Source organism: Oncorhynchus tshawytscha, linkage group LG19 (assembly GCF_018296145.1).
Source record: "Oncorhynchus tshawytscha isolate Ot180627B linkage group LG19, Otsh_v2.0, whole genome shotgun sequence".
Taxonomy (NCBI): domain Eukaryota; kingdom Metazoa; phylum Chordata; class Actinopteri; order Salmoniformes; family Salmonidae; genus Oncorhynchus; species Oncorhynchus tshawytscha.
This window is the reverse complement of record NC_056447.1, coordinates 24,736,632-24,753,770: the sequence shown is the minus strand read 5'-3', so window position 1 is coordinate 24,753,770 and position 17,139 is coordinate 24,736,632. Positions and strand designations below refer to the sequence as shown.

General features: G+C 43.2%; 2 protein-coding genes across 2 annotated transcripts; one reads left to right on the top strand and one right to left on the bottom strand.

The window, feature by feature from the left end:
• Positions 1-400: 400 nt before the first annotated feature.
• exosc6 (exosome component 6) lies at positions 401-1,994 on the bottom strand. Its single transcript, XM_024379356.2, has one exon. It carries the CDS (start codon positions 1,777-1,779, stop codon positions 946-948), a length of 834 nt encoding a protein of 277 aa, XP_024235124.1. The 5' UTR covers positions 1,780-1,994; the 3' UTR covers positions 401-945.
• A 258-nt stretch (positions 1,995-2,252) lies between these two features.
• Positions 2,253-16,710, top strand: aars1 (alanyl-tRNA synthetase 1). The gene is made up of 21 exons (XM_024379353.2): positions 2,253-2,362; positions 4,628-4,781; positions 5,123-5,311; positions 5,472-5,617; positions 6,137-6,328; positions 11,090-11,234; positions 11,325-11,470; positions 11,573-11,681; positions 11,949-12,099; positions 12,200-12,324; positions 12,800-12,944; positions 13,075-13,253; positions 13,514-13,627; positions 13,738-13,944; positions 14,255-14,439; positions 14,574-14,682; positions 14,865-14,978; positions 15,064-15,183; positions 15,392-15,478; positions 15,633-15,746; positions 15,865-16,710. The coding sequence occupies exons 2-21, from the start codon at positions 4,638-4,640 to the stop codon at positions 16,045-16,047; spliced, it is 2,904 nt and encodes a 967-aa protein (XP_024235121.1). The 5' UTR covers positions 2,253-2,362; positions 4,628-4,637; the 3' UTR covers positions 16,048-16,710.
• Positions 16,711-17,139: the final 429 nt, after the last annotated feature.

Here is a 17,139-nt window from a genome sequence, read left to right as displayed (position 1 = left end):
AGAAGCACATATTGCCTAGGACCAAGAAGCATGGAGGCATCCTTTAGTTATTATGCCCCCAGCCTCTGGAATAGCCTGCCAGAGAACCTGAGGGGGCCAAAACTGTGGACATATATTTTAAAGCGATCATAAAACATATTTTTTGCTTTGCCTTAGGGTGCGTTTTAGTTTGTGTCATTCCTTTTAAAAAAAATTTTTAAACTTGTTTGATGTGTAGTAAATATTTCAGTGTTTATTTTCATAGTTACATTTTTTATTTTTTTATCCTGTAAAGCACATTGCGTTGCATTCAATGTCTGGAATGTGCCATATAGATAAGGCTTGATTTGATGATATTGTACACCGCTGTGGCTTAGATATGCATTCTGTTCTTAATAATTTCATACTTGTGAAACATGTCTTACCTTAATAAATGATTTATTTTTTAAATCTATGCATGGAGTCTGACATGTCAAAACATTAAAAATGGACAAATGTTATGACTGACTTTTTTCTTATTTCTACAAAACATATTTTTTCATCTAACCTAGGCAGTCGATAGTGCAGTTCTAGCACACTATCATGGCTTGATGTGCATTCCCAGTAATACACTCGTGTCCCCCATGGACCTGCTCATTCATAAAAGCATCCTCCAGGCTGCAAAGGCTTCATTTTCCTCCTTAACTAGCTTTAATGGTGAGAAGTGGATCAAAAAAAGGGGGAATTATATGCGTTCTTTCTTTATGAAACATCATAATTTGTCCAATAATCTGAAAATGGTTGTGGTAAAAGGCCTTGTCGCCATTAAAGCTAGTTGAGAAAAATTATGCCTTCACAGCCTGAATGGAGGATGCTTTATGTACGAGCCAGTCCACAGGGGACACAGGTGTATTACCAGGAATGCACATCAAGCCTAGATGATCAGCTGCCTGAACTAGAGATCATCATGCAACACATTTCAGTCTCTCAGCTCTCTGATGGTGGTGCTTTTCTTCGTACTGCCTTGGACAGTGCTTGCTGAATGACAGGGTAGAGTTTGAAACACCCCTCAATGCATGTGCGCACATCCCCAGTCAGGGTGTCCTCGCCCATCTCGCCATCCGATTGTAGTCCAGAAATCTGGTTCAGGCTGGGCAGAAATGCAACTGTCAGGCTTCCCAAATTCTCCCTGGATCCTGAGGCCAAGTTGTATCCATTTTCCTCCAGAAGGGTAGGGTCGATAAGGTATGTGGCACCTTCCTGACGGATTGAGCATCCAAGAACCAGATCGTACATCTCTATACCTGCGTCCGCCAGCGCCATTGACGCACAGGTGACTGCATGTGCCAGGACGGCGCCGTCGTTTTCAAGGACCATTACATTTACTTCAATCTGAGAGCGAGGATACTTCTGCAAGCACACTCCTGGCCTCAGGCTCTCCAACAGCATCAGTGACAGATCCTTTTCATCGCTACCTTGAATCCACGAGCCTCTCTCTCGACAAGAGAATGGGGCAAATCTCATGTCAGTAATCAGTCTTCCGGATTTCATATCGGTCTCATCCTTGCGCTCAGTCTCTCTGGGTCCATACACACAGCAGATGAGCTTCGTGTTCCCAGCTTCAATGTAAGCTGAACCTTTGGCTTGACTTATCAGCCCACATCGGACAAAAACTGAACGGACATCCACTTGACCACGCTGCCTGCCATCTACCCTGGCGTCGTTGGCAGCGGTGGACTTCTTTACCGCGTTTTTACACAGAAAGAGAGATGGACTTTGAGACACTTCTGGGCCACGTACCCTTTTTGTATCAGTCGGCATGGTCGGGGAATAGTTCTTCCAAAAATGTTACTTACTTGGGCCGCGTGCTGTATTTGTCCAAATACTAGTTATTGCTAACTGCTTTTTCTGTTCCGGTTACTCGATGACTGTATGCTCGATTAGATCACATGGTACCGTGTGTGCGTCACCAAATATCTTCCCCGGCCATCACATTGTGCTTGTAGTTCCTCCTCACACATCTACTCACCTGTCACTTGCTGGACTGGAGTACAGAAATTAAACAAAAATAAATTCCACAGTGTATAGAATACAGTACATGCATTCTAATAATACATCAGGAAATATACAAAATTTATTTGCAATCTACATATTGCTCTATAAGAGAAAATAAATAGACATTTCTATTGCATCAGCCATCGATAGCAGTTCGCGCAAGTGCGGTCGCGGGTTTGGCAATGATTGACAGTAAATTATAGCCAATAGAAACTGAGTACCAATGCAGTGACTATTCTGTCAAACCAATAGTGGCAGTGTAAATGCGGGAACACTACATTTCACTTTGATTGTGCCAGCGTGGGGTGTCCGTGCGAGCGGTGACAGAAATAAAATAAAGATAAACGTTGTGAGTATGGGAAATGTTTAATTGATAGGAGTACAGTTAATGGTGCCTGTCATTGTTAAAATGGTTAAAACAGCGGATTTATGTCTAATATAGCTACTTAATTCGTTCGAATGTCGCGTATAGCTGACGTTTTCATTAATGACTTGAGAAATGAGAATGGCAATTATTCATACACCGTTGGATTATGCCTTACTATGGTATTAACTAGCTGGGTTTAAAGTTATCCCCATTAGCTAACTCTATTTAGCTAGTTACCTATATGGGCTGGCTAGCTAGCTAACCATTAAGAACGAATGTATTGCTAGTCAACGAATTTGCAAAGGGAGACGTGGAATGACTCAATGTAACCGCTTCATTTTAGCATCGGTCAGGTTTAGTTACAATTGCAGGATGAGCTTGCTGTAAAAAAAAATAAACAAGACCGTGCGGGCGGTCGTTAACTCGGTTGTCAGGACCGGGACTAGCTCAAACTCTAGGCGGCGTTTTGCCTTCTCCCTACAGTTTTCAGCATTCGCTTTGCCCACGACTAGCTGGTATGAACTACAACCCGACGCTACGTTAAGGTTTAGTATTGTCGAAACTAAACTTCCGCTATACACTTCCCGACTTAAAGCCGGTGTACACTACACGATTTTGGCCAAGATTTAGCTGTCCCAGACACTTGAGATCTAAGACAAAATACCGATGTTGTTGGCGGCCGTCATTGACAGTCTTTTAATTTAATCGAGTCAAATACGCAATCTGAGGGCTATGGTTCTCGTCTTTGAGCAGTCAGACGTCCCTATATTTTAAACAGGTTTAATGTTATTTATTTATGTTTAAATACATTTGTTTAAGGTTGCTTTGAGCGACAGTTTGTAGCTGCGTTCAATCGAATCACGTCATTATTTCGCGGGAGGGCGTGGCTTCGACCTTGTGAAAAATCTTGTAGTATGTGACCACCTGCGGTGCCACAGCGTTTAGTGTGCGCACCGCTATGTTGGCCACACACACACAAAAACTACTGGAAAGACGGTCGTTTAATGTAAGAGGCTTAGCGATGTTAGGATTTTGAAAGTCGTGTAGTGTCCACCAGTCTTTACACACAGGTGTTAGGAGCATGTAAGATAGCTAATTAGCACAGGTGGTCACCTCTTGGCTTCCATCTGTTTTCTCTAAACAAGCACTGTAACATGGAGATATGGCATTGTGGGAATCAATTTTTTTTAAATGTTATTATTTTATTTCGGTCCTTATGCTTTGGGGCTCTGAACAGAACTCCCCCATACAGAAGACTATTTAATCCAATTACTCTTATATGTAATGGAACTGAGAGTCATGATCAAGGGCTAGACCAGTACATGCCATTGGCAGTTAATAACCCCCAGAGGAGACACATGGAAGGTAATTTACACCAGCAGTGGAGTTTCCTGGATTATCAAGGATTCCACCTCAGGAATTAGGACCTCTGTTACCTTTTAATTAAGCTGTGACATATTTTTATTTTTAAAATTTTACCTTTATTTTGCTAGGCAAGTCAGTTAAGAACAAATTCTTATTTTCAATGACGGCCTAGGAACAGTGGATTAACTGCCTGTTCAGGGGCAGAATGACAGATTTGTACCTTGTCAGCTCTGGGATTCGAACTTGCAACCTTTCGGTTACTAGTCCAAAGCTCAAACCACTAGGCTACCCTGTCACCCCCTATATGCTATATGTCCACACATGACTTGGTTTTACTTTAAAGTAAGGGCTAGCTAAGTAATCAAGTAATCTTTGAAAGTTTAAGATTGACTGGCAAATGTAAATTAGGATTACTGTATAAAGCAAAATTAAAATCCTACCTCAGTGTTCATGTGGGGTCTTCTCCTGCCTTCCAGCCAGGCCTGCTATGAAGTTTCAACATTGGTGAAGATAATGGGTCTAAGGCCTAGACAGACCCTGGGGCCAAACTTGTCATAAACATGCTGCATATGCCTATCCAAGGATGTGGAAGGCAGCTGCAATTAGTGTTTTATAGGTCCAGTCAGGGATGTGTTCTAAAGTAAACATGGTTTTCACATGAATTTGGTTGAAGCTGATATTCAGGTTTGCCCCCCAAAAAAGAAGCAAAACCCATGTTTCCATTTGCTTGCTATTCCAGTGGAAGCAAGGACACAGAATAATTTAATTGCAACTTTAGTTTGTTACCTACAGTATTCGGGCCTGCCTACCCATACCTTCTCCCTCACTGGCATTTCATGTGTTTGTTCCTAACTGTTTTTCCACTGTCTGTGTGATCGTCAGTCCTTTCAGAATGGACTCTTTGCTGCCTGCTGCTCAGATCCGTGAGAAGTTCATCGACTTCTTCCGTTGCCATGAACACCAGTATGTCCATTCATCCGCCACCATACCTTTGGATGACCCCACACTGCTCTTCGCTAATGCTGGCATGAACCAGGTACGCAGCAATACTGTCCCCTCCCCCATACTTCTCCCCTGGCATGAACCAGGTACGCAGCAATACTATCCCTTCCCCCATACTTCTCCCCTGCAGTTCTGTAGAGAGTGTGGCTCTATTGGCTAATTAAAGCCTCAACTCAGTGGATGTGTCTTAGCACAGTGGAATAATACCCTCTGGAAGTGTATTGTTCTTAAAAAGATGCCTCCTAAACTCATACATTCTGTCCATATTTGAAGCTTTTAGAATAGAATAGACTTTGAAGTATACTCATCCCAATTTAACGCTATCTTTCTTACCCACCCTCTCTCTTTGTCCACCTATCCAACCTCCCCTTCCAGTTCAAACCTATCTTCCTGAACACCATTGATCCGTCCCACCCCATGGCCAGACTCAAGCGTGCAGCTAACACACAGAAGTGCATCCGCGCTGGGGGCAAGCACAATGACCTGGATGATGTGGGAAAGGACGTGTACCACCACACCTTCTTTGAGATGCTGGGCTCCTGGTCCTTCGGAGACTACTTTAAAGTAAGTCATGGAGACCGGATGTTAGATACGGTAGTATTCATCTCATCTGTAATGACGTTGCAACATTTTAACAAGTCTCTCAAGATAGTGTTTGCGTGTTGGGAAGATTAATTGGTTATATATCTCTTATTTCCTTTCCTGCTGACTCCTCTCCCTGCAGCACCTTGCTTGTACGATGGCCCTGGAGCTGCTGACTAAGGAATTTGGGATTCCCATCGAGCGTCTGTACGTAACCTACTTCGGGGGTCATGAAGAAGCCGGGCTGGATCCAGATCTGGAGTGTAAACAGATATGGCTGGACCTCGGGTAAGTGAGTTTCAGGAGTAGGAAATTCTTGTCAGGTCGAATAAGGCTATTATATATCCAAATCTACCTGAATGATAGAAATAGGCTGCACTCTTTCTATTCTTGTTATTGTTGTCAGTGACACTGTGTTGGGTGATAATTCTCTCAGGGTACTGTTCCCTTTTCGAACCTCTAGACACCACTTTGCTGGTTACAAAAACAGTCTTGTGAGAACAGTCATGTTCTCGCTCTGTGCTCGTGTTCCCTCCCAACCTGCTCCTACTGTAACCTCTCTCTTCTGAGTCTCACTTGGGAAGGATTTATTAGTTGGATTCCATTGCAAAACGTTTCGTAATGTGCAATGGAAACCATTTAGCGTTTACTTTAGGAACCAAATTGAAGCAAACGGTACCAAACAGGGAGGGACCTTACATGAATTTATCCAATAGAACCTTTAGTTTTTGTTGAAAAATATTTTCTACGGGAATATGACTAATGAATACACCCCTGTTTTACCTGTGTCTCCTCCCTGGGTGACAGAATGGACGAGGCTCGTATTATACCCGGCAGCATGAAGGATAACTTCTGGGAGATGGGGGACACAGGTCCTTGTGGGCCCTGCAGTGAGATCCACTTTGACCGCATCGGGGGGAGAGATGCAGCCCACCTGGTCAATATGGACGACCCCAATGTGCTGGAGATTTGGAACCTGGTGTTCATCCAGTACAACAGGTAATTAATTTATAAATAGCTGTAAAATATGTGACCGACTGACTTGATTGGGTCTCATGTAGCATGTGTTTTTTACATTGGATAAAAGTAGACTCAGAGCTAGAAAATGGTATATCATACACTATAGTTGAGGAACAATGGGAAAGTAATTCTGCTTTGAAAGTTGATAAACTTGTTACTTTACTTTTGAGAAAATTGCCCTTGAATGTTTTGGTTCATCTACTGGAGAGCTCTTTGTCTACACCTATTTAGCAATGTTCCAGCTTCTTAAGCCTCACCCATCTCTTTAAGGATTCACTTGTGAGTCCATGTGCTAAACAGTGAGTACTGTAGTGTACAACCAAAGATTTCAAGACTAAACGCTGGTTTATACTACATCTATCGTGTCTGCATACAGTTGTCGCAGTGACATCATGAACATTCTATTGTCATCCAACATCAAACTTGTCGTTATGAAAAAGTATAAACACAAAAAAGTATAAACACAAAAACGACAGTCCGCATGACATCAGCAGCCTGGTGGTCCAAAATAGCTTAACTGTTGTATTTTAAAGCCAATAAAACCCATCTGTTTAAAAACGAATTTAGTATACAGTGAATTTGGGAAAGTATTCAGACCACTTGACTTTTTCCACATTTTGTTATATTACAGCTTTATTCTAAAATGGATTAAATAAATCAAAACATCTCAAATCTACACACACCATAATAAAAAAGTGAACCGGTTTTTAGATTTCTTTTGCAAATTTGTTAAAATAACATACCTTCTTTACTAACATGTTCAGGCCCTCTGCTATGGGACTCAAAATTGAGCTCTGGTGCATCTTGTTTCCATTGATCATCCTTGATGTTTCTGCAACTTGATTGGAGTCAACCTGTGGTAAATTCAATTGATTGGACTTCATTTGGAAAGGCACACACCTGTCTATATAAAGGTCGCTTTGTTGACAGTGCATGTCAGAGCAAAAACCAAGCCATGAGGTCGGATGGATTGTCCGTAGAGCTTCGAGACAGGATTGTGTAGAGGCACAGATCTGGGGAAGGGTACTAAAAAATATCTGCAGCATTGAAGGTCCCCAAGAACATGGTGGCCTCCATTATTTTTAAATGGAAGAAGTTTGGAACCACCAAGACCCTTCCTAGAGCTGGCTGCCTGTCCAAACTGAGCAATCAGGGGAGAAGGGCCTTGGTCTGGGAGGTGACCTAGAGCCTGATGGTCACTCTGACAGAGCTCCAGAGTTTCTCTATGGAGATGGGAGAACCTTCCAGAAGGATATCCATCTCCATAGCACTCCACCAATCAGACCTTTATGGTAGAGTGGACAGACGGAAGCCACTCCTCAGTAAAAGGCACATGACAGCCCGCTTGGAGTTTGAAAAAAGGCACCTAAAGGACTCTGACCATGAGAAACAAGATTCTCTGGTCTGATGAAACCAAGATTGAATTTTTTTTTTTGCCTGAATGCCAAGCGTCACATCTGGAGGAAACCTGGCACCATCCCTACGGTGAAGCATGGTTGCGGCAGCATCATGCTGTGGGATTGTTTTTCAGCGGCAGGGAGTGGTAGACTAGTCAGGATCGAGGGAAAGATGAACGGAGCAAAGAACAGAGAGATCCTGGATGAAAACCAGCTCCAGAGCACTCAGGACCTCAGACTGGGATGAAGGTTCACCTTCCAACAGGACAACGACCCTAAGCACACAGCCAAGGCAACGCAGGAGTGGCTTCGGGACAAGTCTCTGATTGTCCTTGAGTGGCCCAGCCAGATCCCGGACTTGAACCCGATCAAACATCTCTGGAGAGACCTGAAAATAGCTGTGCAGCGACACTCCCCATCCAACCTGACAGAGGTTGAGAAGAATGGGAGTAACTCCCTAAATACAGGTGTGCCAAGATTGTGCCAAAGAACACTCAAGGTTATAATCGCAGCCAAAGGTGCTTCAACAAAGTACTGAGTGAAGGGTCTGAATACTTATGTAAATGTTTTATTTTTTTATACACTTGAAAAATTATAACAACCTGTTTTCGATTCGTCATTATGGGGAATTGTGTGGAGATTGAGGGAATTATTTTTAATTAAAAAAATATCAATTTTAGAATAAGGCTGTAACGTAACAAAATGTGGAAGTCACTGGGTCTGAATACTTTCCGAATGCACTGTATGTCAATCTAGCAAACCAGGCAACTTTTGAACAATATTTTTGTTAGTTTCTAGCTTGTAAGCTAGCTAGTAATGTTAAGTTAGTTGACTAGCCAGTTCTAATAATGACCATATCCTATTGCTGACAACGTCTTAACTTTACAGGAAAATGAACTCCCAACTAGAGGTCGACCGACTATGATTTTTCAAAGCCGATAACGATTAGTGGAGGACAAAAAACAGCCGATACCGATTAATTGGCCTATATATACACACACACACACACACACACATTTTGTAATAATGACAATTGCAACAATACTGAATGAACACTTATTTTAACTTAATATCATGCATATTATGGGTGTTTTTAAGGTGATTCCACAGGTTGGTGGTATTTTTTGATTTAGCTGTTGCCGACCCCATGCTTACATCTTTATCACAAATAAGTCACCTTGCTTTCCCTGGTGCCAATTCCATGTAATAGTCCCACACTGGTGCTCTGCTTTTCTCTGCCATCTGTAAAACACACACATACTCTGAAGTGACAATGATACTGAAGAGGAGGAGACATACTCTCAACTGTTTGAATAAAAATAGAGTAAGTTACCTGTAATTTCTATATGCAGGAAATCCTATTTTAACAATGGGCATGGTAAGAATTGACTACCTTCTAGCAAAATCTGAAAAGCGGTTCCTTCACTCATTTATTCCATAGGATATTTTTAGATTCACTTAAAATAAGGTCTGTTACGTGTAGGCTTACACCACCTTGCCAATTTTATAACTGTGTAGATATCCATAGGACAAGGTAACTCTGATCAATATTGACTAAATATAAGCGAAGATCATTTTTTTTGTAGAGTGGATTTATGAAAATATGTTGACACGTTACCTTATCCTAGTGAGATTTACACGGGTATCAAAACACAGAGTCGGTTTAAGCCTGCACTAAACACAGACCTTATTTGATTGAAGTAGATCAAGACATTCTCTATGGAAGCCGCAAATTATTACAGTAATTATAACGCGTTGACTATTTATCTCTAAACCATATACCTTTGACTGTTACGAGCCTGCTGCTGCCTACCACCCCTCAGCCAGACAGCTCTATCAAATCATAGACTTAACTATAATAAACACACAGAAATACTAGCCTTAGGTCAAATCTGGAAACTATCACCTCGAAAACAACACGTTTATTCCGTTCCGTATTTTATCCAACGGGTGGCATCCATGAGTTTAAATATTCCTGTTACATTGCACAACCTTCAATGTTGTGTCATAATTACGTAAAATTCTGCCAAATTAGTTCGCAATGAGCCAGGCTGCCCAAACTGTTGCATATACCCTGACTCTGCGTGCAATGACCACAAGAGGCGACACAATTTCCCCTGGTTAATATTGCCTGCTAACCTGGATTTATTTTAGCTAAATATGCAGATTTAAAATATATACTTGTGTATTGATTTTAAGAAAGGCATTGATGTTTATGGTTAAGTACACATTGGAATAACGACAGTCGTTAATTGTTTGTTTTTTATAAGGTAAGTTTAATACTAGCTAGCAACTTACCTTGGCTTACTGCATTCGCGTAAAATCTGTCGTTCTGCCCCTGAACAAGGCAGTTAACCCACCGTTCCTAGGCCGTCATTGAAAATAGGAATGTGTTCTTAACTGACTTGCCTAGTTAAATAAAGGTGTAAAAAAAATTTTTTTTTTAAATCAGCGTCCCCAAAAAATGCTTTCCGATTGTTATGCAAACTCGGTCGACCTCTACTCCCCCAACAATCATTATTTACAAGTTAATTGGTGAGCTAATTACAGAAAATAGCTTACGGTTGAGAGTGTGACAAAATAAAAGCAGGTCATTCTCCCTGAGAAGTAAAAAAAAATTGGACACTCGTTGGCCTAACGTTATATCCTAATTTGACTTTGGTGCAGGTCGTTCTTTTTTTTCCCATGCACAGGATACAGAAGCTGTAAACCGTACAGTGAAATGGTTACTTGCATAGTGGAGTCTTTTTGGTTTAGACATGTAGCTAGCTAAACAATGAACCATAATCCAAACTTTATGAATCTACAGGTAGCTAAAATTAGGCTATAACTAGCAATACGAATAATATTACTACATAGATCATAGACGTAAGGTTAGCTAGCGAGCAGCCAGCTAACATTAGCTATCTAGCTAACAGTACGCTTTAACTTGAAATGAAAACCACTTTTGACAAAATGAGAAACATAATATATCAAAATGTAGCTACCTAGACTCTGTCACGGATTCCATGGTGTCCTTAGTTTGAAGATGTAATCCGGAGACAGGTGGGGGGTTTTTCCAAGGCAAAACCAACTAGGCATCTAATTTTACAATTGTATTCGTATTTAAGATGGCATACAAGTTTGTTAAGGCACATGAAAGTTCCCATGTTCCAGAAGGCATTTCTGCCATACATTTTGATAAATCTTTTTACGTTCAAATGTATATCCTGTAAAGTAGTGACACGCGACACGCCTAGTTTTCTGAAACTAATAAGAATATTGTCCTGTGTAAGTCCTGTGTAATGCACATGCAGATGTGCGTAGATGCAGGATCTGGCTGAACCTGTTCCTCCCCCACCAGGGAGTCTGAGACAGAGCTGAAGCCCCTGCCTAAGAAGAGCATTGATACAGGCATGGGTCTGGAGCGTCTGGTCTCTGTCCTGCAGAATAAGATGTCCAACTACGACACAGACCTTTTCATTCCCTACTTCCAGGCCATCCAGAAGGCAAGCACCACTACCAAACACTATTTACCATTACTCTCTGGGTGCTCTGAATGACCTGTCTGACAGTACCATTGTGGTTGTTCTGAACAGGGTACAGGAGCCAGGGACTACACAGGAAAGGTTGGTGTTGAGGACGTAGATGGCATTGACATGGCCTACCGTGTCCTGGCTGACCACGCCCGCACCATCACCATCGCCCTCTCTGACGGTGGCAGGCCAGACAACACAGGAAGAGGGTGAGCCCTTTTAACTGTCTGGCTGACTGTCCTTGGCCAATGTTTGTGTGAACATCAATCTCTTAATGTGCACATTTTAACCTTCTCCCTCTGTGTGTTCAGATATGTGTTGAGGAGGATCCTGCGTCGTGCTGTGAGGTACTCTCACGAGAAGCTGGGTGCTCAAAAAGGCTTCTTTGCTACCCTAGTTGACGTGGTGGTAGAGTCCCTGGTAAGAAAGTCATCCCACTTTTCATGTTATTCACCATCTCTCCTTCTGTCTTCGTCCTTTCCTGTTTTCCTCTGCTGTCTCCTCGAAGGTGGAAAAATCTGTCATTCTGGCCTTGAGCAAGGCAGTTAACTCCCAACAACAACTGCTCCCAGGGTGGTTGACTGTGATTTTAGAGCAGCAACCCGCACCAACCTAATTGGGTTGGGTTAAATGTGGAAGATACATTTCAGTTGTGCATCTGACTAGGTATCCCCTTTCCCTCTCCAGGGCGATGCCTTCCCTGAGTTGAAGAAAGACCCAGACATGGTAAAGGACATCATCAACGAGGAAGAGGAGCAGTTCCTCAAGACACTCAGCAGGGGGCGAAAGATCCTGGACAGAAAGATCCAGAGTCTGGGAGACAGCAAGACCATCCCTGGTACTGAAGGGCTACATTAGCATATTGGATTAATTAGAAACATTTACCTTGTCAAAACAAAATGCTTTTTTAAAACACTTTCTCTTCTCTCCCTGTGAAGGTGACACCGCCTGGTTGCTGTATGACACATACGGTTTCCCCCTGGATCTCACTGCCCTAATTGCTGAGGAGAGGGGGATGATGGTGGATGTTGCTGCTTTTGAGGAGGAGAAGAAGGCGGCCCAGGTGAGAGTAGAGAAATGGTGACCAGTAGAAAAGATGGAGCCTTGGATTGGCATGGAGTTGATGTGGATTTTTAAATTTGCCTGTGGAGGTGGGAAATGTACTGCTTTGTGAATGTCTATAGACATGAATGCTTTCCTCTGTCAGCATTTCTCAGTCAGTATTGCACTGTAAGTGACAAGTGCCTTGTTCTGCTTATTAGATAAATCGGTATTTTCAATACATTACAGCTCCATTACTTGCAGTGTTAATTCGTACTGAAAAGCTCCATTCCTTGTTGAGTGAAGGGCCAAATCACTTCAATAAGGTCATATGATATCAGGGCTAAACATGCCATTTGGCTTTCTATCTAAATAATGAGTATGATGTTTCCACATAATGAATGACTGATTCATGATTGGTGTAAAGTTAGTTGAAAGTTTATTCAATGTAAATAGAATGGGGATTGGGCTGTCTCATCCATGTCCCTCCCACTCAGGTTAAGTCCCAGGGGAAGGGCTCTGGGGATGAGGACCACATCATGCTGGACATCTATGCCATCGAGGACCTTCGCAACAAAGGCATCGCTGCTACTGACGACGTACTTAAGTACAGCTACAGTGCTGACGACAGCGGCAAATATGGTGAGAGACGCAAATAAAATCAGCTCAGTTTTATTAACCAACTCAAAGATGGTTCGCTTGGTATTTATTCAAATCGCTTTCTTGCTTGTGTCTGTTTTAATCCCTGTATATTTCTCTGTGGTTGTCCCAGTGTTTGAGCAGGCTGTGAGCACGGTGCTGGCTCTGAGGAGGGAGCGTGCCTTTGTGGATGAGGTGACGACAGGGCAGGAGTGTGGGGTTCTGCTGGACAAGACTTCGTTCTATGCGGAGCAGGGAGGACAGAGCTTCGACGAGGGCTACATGCTGAGAGAGGACGACTCTGTAGATGATGTAAGGACCTACAGAGAGGACAGACCGGCCAGTTGTAAAGCCATATTAGACATGAATGTTGGCAGCAGGTAGCCTAGCGGTTAAGAGCGTTAGGCCAGTAGGTGGAAGGTCGCTGGTTCGAATCCCCACTCGGTGGAATGTCTGACGATGTGCACTTGAGTAAGGCACTTAATCCTAATTGCTCTTCTAAGTCCCTCTGCTAAATGACTGTAATGTAATTATCTGTCTCCCTCTCACACCACATTTACTCCCTTCCTCAGAGGATGGAGTTCACAGTGAAGAACACTCAGGTTCGGGGTGGATACGTGCTGCATGTAGGGACGGTTTACGGCACTCTGAAGGTTGGAGATAACGTCATTCTGCATGTGGATGAGGTAATGCATCACTCAAAAGTAAATTTTAATGACTCAATTTCGTGATCTTTTCTTAACTGCCTTGATATTGAAAAGTTATTACATCTCTACTGTCCAAACCCCCCCCCCAGGCTCGTCGTAGGCCCATCATGAGTAACCACACTGCCACCCACATCCTGAACTTTGCCCTGAGGGAGGTCCTGGGAGAGGCTGACCAGCGTGGCTCCCTGGTGGCTCCTGACCGCCTGCGCTTTGACTTCACCGCCAAAGGTGCTCTGAGCACAGAAGAGGTGCAACGCACAGAGGAGATTGCCTGCACAATGATCCGCGATGCAAAGGTGAGAGGTCATAGGTCACTGAAAGTATGAGTAGGGGGTATGTTAATTTCTATTTGATCAAGTGTTGTTTTTACAGAGCTCTTTGGTTGCTGGTGTTATTGATCTAGGGCCTGTTGTCCATTGTTCTATTTGAGTATTCCTTGACTGTTTCCTTGCCTTATTGCACCTTAACATTCTGTATCGTCTCCTGTTTTCTTTTATACACTGTCACCCCAAGGCTCCTGTCATCCTTTTCTCCTCCTCACAGAATGCACTGTTTTCAAGTGTGTATTACCAAGTCATAACATCAGCTCTTTCTGTCTCTCTACAGCCTGTCTATGCCATGGATACCCCCCTGGCAGCAGCAAAAGCCATCCAGGGTCTGCGTGCTGTGTTTGATGAGACCTACCCTGACCCGGTGCGCGTGGTGTCCATTGGCATCCCCGTGGCTGACCTCCTGGCTGACCCCAGCAGCGCTGCCGGCTCCCTCACCTCCATCGAGTTCTGCGGAGGAACGTGAGTACACAGCTCCCCTTGCCGTTGCTTTACATAATTATATCTCATGATTCAGAAATACAGAGAAGTTGTTTGAGAATTTACTGTGAGAATGTTGCTCGGTTGTATTCTGTACATTCTATCTGTAACTTCAGGCATTTGCGGAACTCTGGCCATGCTGCACCTTTTGTCATCGTGTCAGAGGAGGCCATCGCCAAGGGAATCCGCCGTATCGTCGCAGTGACAGGAGCAGAAGCACAGAAGGTGAGAGGACAGAAAGGTTCCCAACCATTACTGGATGCTTGACATTCGTGTTCTACATTATACTACAGGTTCTTAGTCAAATCACTGGGTGGTGATGGGTTTAGGTATCACTCTTTCATAACTGCTATTTACTCAACGGTAACTGACTAACTTGAATCCCGTCCCCACCCTGCTCTGTTAAGGCCCACAGGAAAGCAGATGCTCTGAGACAGTCTCTGTCTGCTCTGGGGGCCAATGTGAAGGTTCAGACCGCCCCCAATAAAGACGTGCAGAAGGAAATCGCTGACATGACAGAGGTGAGAGCTGTCGCAGAACATCCAGCCCTTAATGAGCCGTGTCCGTCTGTGTGTTTACTTACTATGTCTCTGTTCTGTGTTGCAGTTTCTGGGCATGGCAGTGATCTCCCAGTGGCAGAAGGATAAGATGAGGGAAGCCCTAAAGGGCTTGAAGAAGACCATGGATGACCTGGACCGCGCCAGCAAGGCTGATGTCCAGAAAAGGGTACGAGAGAGGGTCCGGGGTTTAGGGGGGGATTTCTTCTTTTTTTTTAAATTTTTTTTTTTAGGTATACTACATTTCATAGAAACTGATATACTATGTAGGCTGTGTAGTTGGAGTATGCAGGTCATTCTATATGAATGGTGTTTTCCTCATGTTCTCTGGTTCAGCTGGTCTTTAATTGCTATATTCTCTCTGCCTCCCCCCCCAGGTTCTTGAAAAGACCAAGGAGATGATTGACAGCAGCCCTAACCAGACGCTGGTAGTTATGGAGATGGAAAGCGGAGCCTCTGCCAAGGTAACAGCATCATTTTCTCTCATCTACAGCCAACCCTACCACTGTGGGGAATTACAACACACCACGGCACAGATTATCCCTAAATTCGAATCAGACATTTGTCTAATTCCACTTCTATTTTCTAACCCTTTCACTGTGTATTTTTGTGTTCCAGGCTCTGAATGAGTCTCTGAAGCTGCTGAAGACCCAGTCCCCCCAGACTGCTGCTATGCTCTTCACCGTAGACAACGATGCTGGAAAGATCATCTGTTTATGCCAGGTGCCCCAGGTAAGCCAACCTGTGTGTTTACATCCATTCACAGATTAGCTCCTTATGTGTGCTTAATGCAATAACCTTACATTTTATTTGGGACAGTATCTTATCTGTTGACTTTCTCCTCTACCAGGATGTGGCCAACCGGGGTCTGAAGGCCAGTGAGTGGGTGCAGGAGCTCTGCCCTCTGATGGATGGCAAAGGTGGTGGCAAGGATATGTCTGCCCAGGCAACTGGCAGGAACACACACTGCATAGAGGAGGCTTTGCAGATGGCCAACCAGTTTGCCCAACTTAAACTGAGTGAAAACAAATAGAGAGGAGGCTGGGGTGTGGTGAATGATTATGGGGAAAGATCCCACGATCCAACCCCACTATAATGTTCCAGCTCTGTTCTCTGTGACTCTGAACTGGACGTTCCAGAAAATTGTATAGAAACATTCACCCATCCAAAGGTTAGAAAGGGAAGCAGATACAAGAGCCCCCTTTCTCTGAAAGATGCATCTGAAATTTTAAAGAGGATAACATGGTTTTGATCCATGCACAATTTGATGGCTCCCTGTAAGATCTGTGGTCGAAGGATTAGGTGATCAAATGATTGATAGGTGTACGAAGATGCTACCCCCAACATCCTACCTGATCTGTCCTGAGGTAGATAGTATTAGTCCTCCTTCCATCCTCTCCTCCCACTTTAACTAACGATGAAAATACTCAACGGTAAACTGCTTCAGTTCATTGCTTGTTTCTCTCTATTTCATTGGCCTCTTCCATGTCATTGTGTTTCACTTCCCCTCCCGGACTGTGGGGAGATGTTCTCTTCAGACTGTCTTTCCTGCCAGTTGTAATGTACATTCACAACAGCAACCGTGGCACCTGTCAGCGCCACCAGCTGTGTAACAGTTTTATTGTCTGTCATCTCTCAATATTAATGTAGTCAATTAATAATGAATTTAAATAAATGGGTGACATGACATTGTCAATTCTGTGAAATGCATTTTATTGCCACTTATGAACGTCACAATGCATTCATACCTTGATAAATTCCATGTTGTGGAAGAAAAATACTGATAACACTAGATTTCTTAATTTCTCCTCCTAGTATTTAAATCTGTCTTCTCCTGTAGTTCATAGGTGATGATCAGATGACCTATTTATCTGGTCAGTCTGATGCTAGGTAACGATGTCCAGCGTTAGTACAGGGGCTGACGTGTTGTAAGTGCTCTTACTGCCCCACTGTAGAAAAGACCCAGAAAACCATTTTTTTCATGTTGCTTTTATTTTCACAACAGCATGTGATTAAAAACAGTCCATCACACACACTGAGGTTTTAAGTAGTAAGGAGAGAGTGCTTACAACCAATGACAGTCATAATACTAATGAGGATACTATTGGTAATAATGATAGTAACA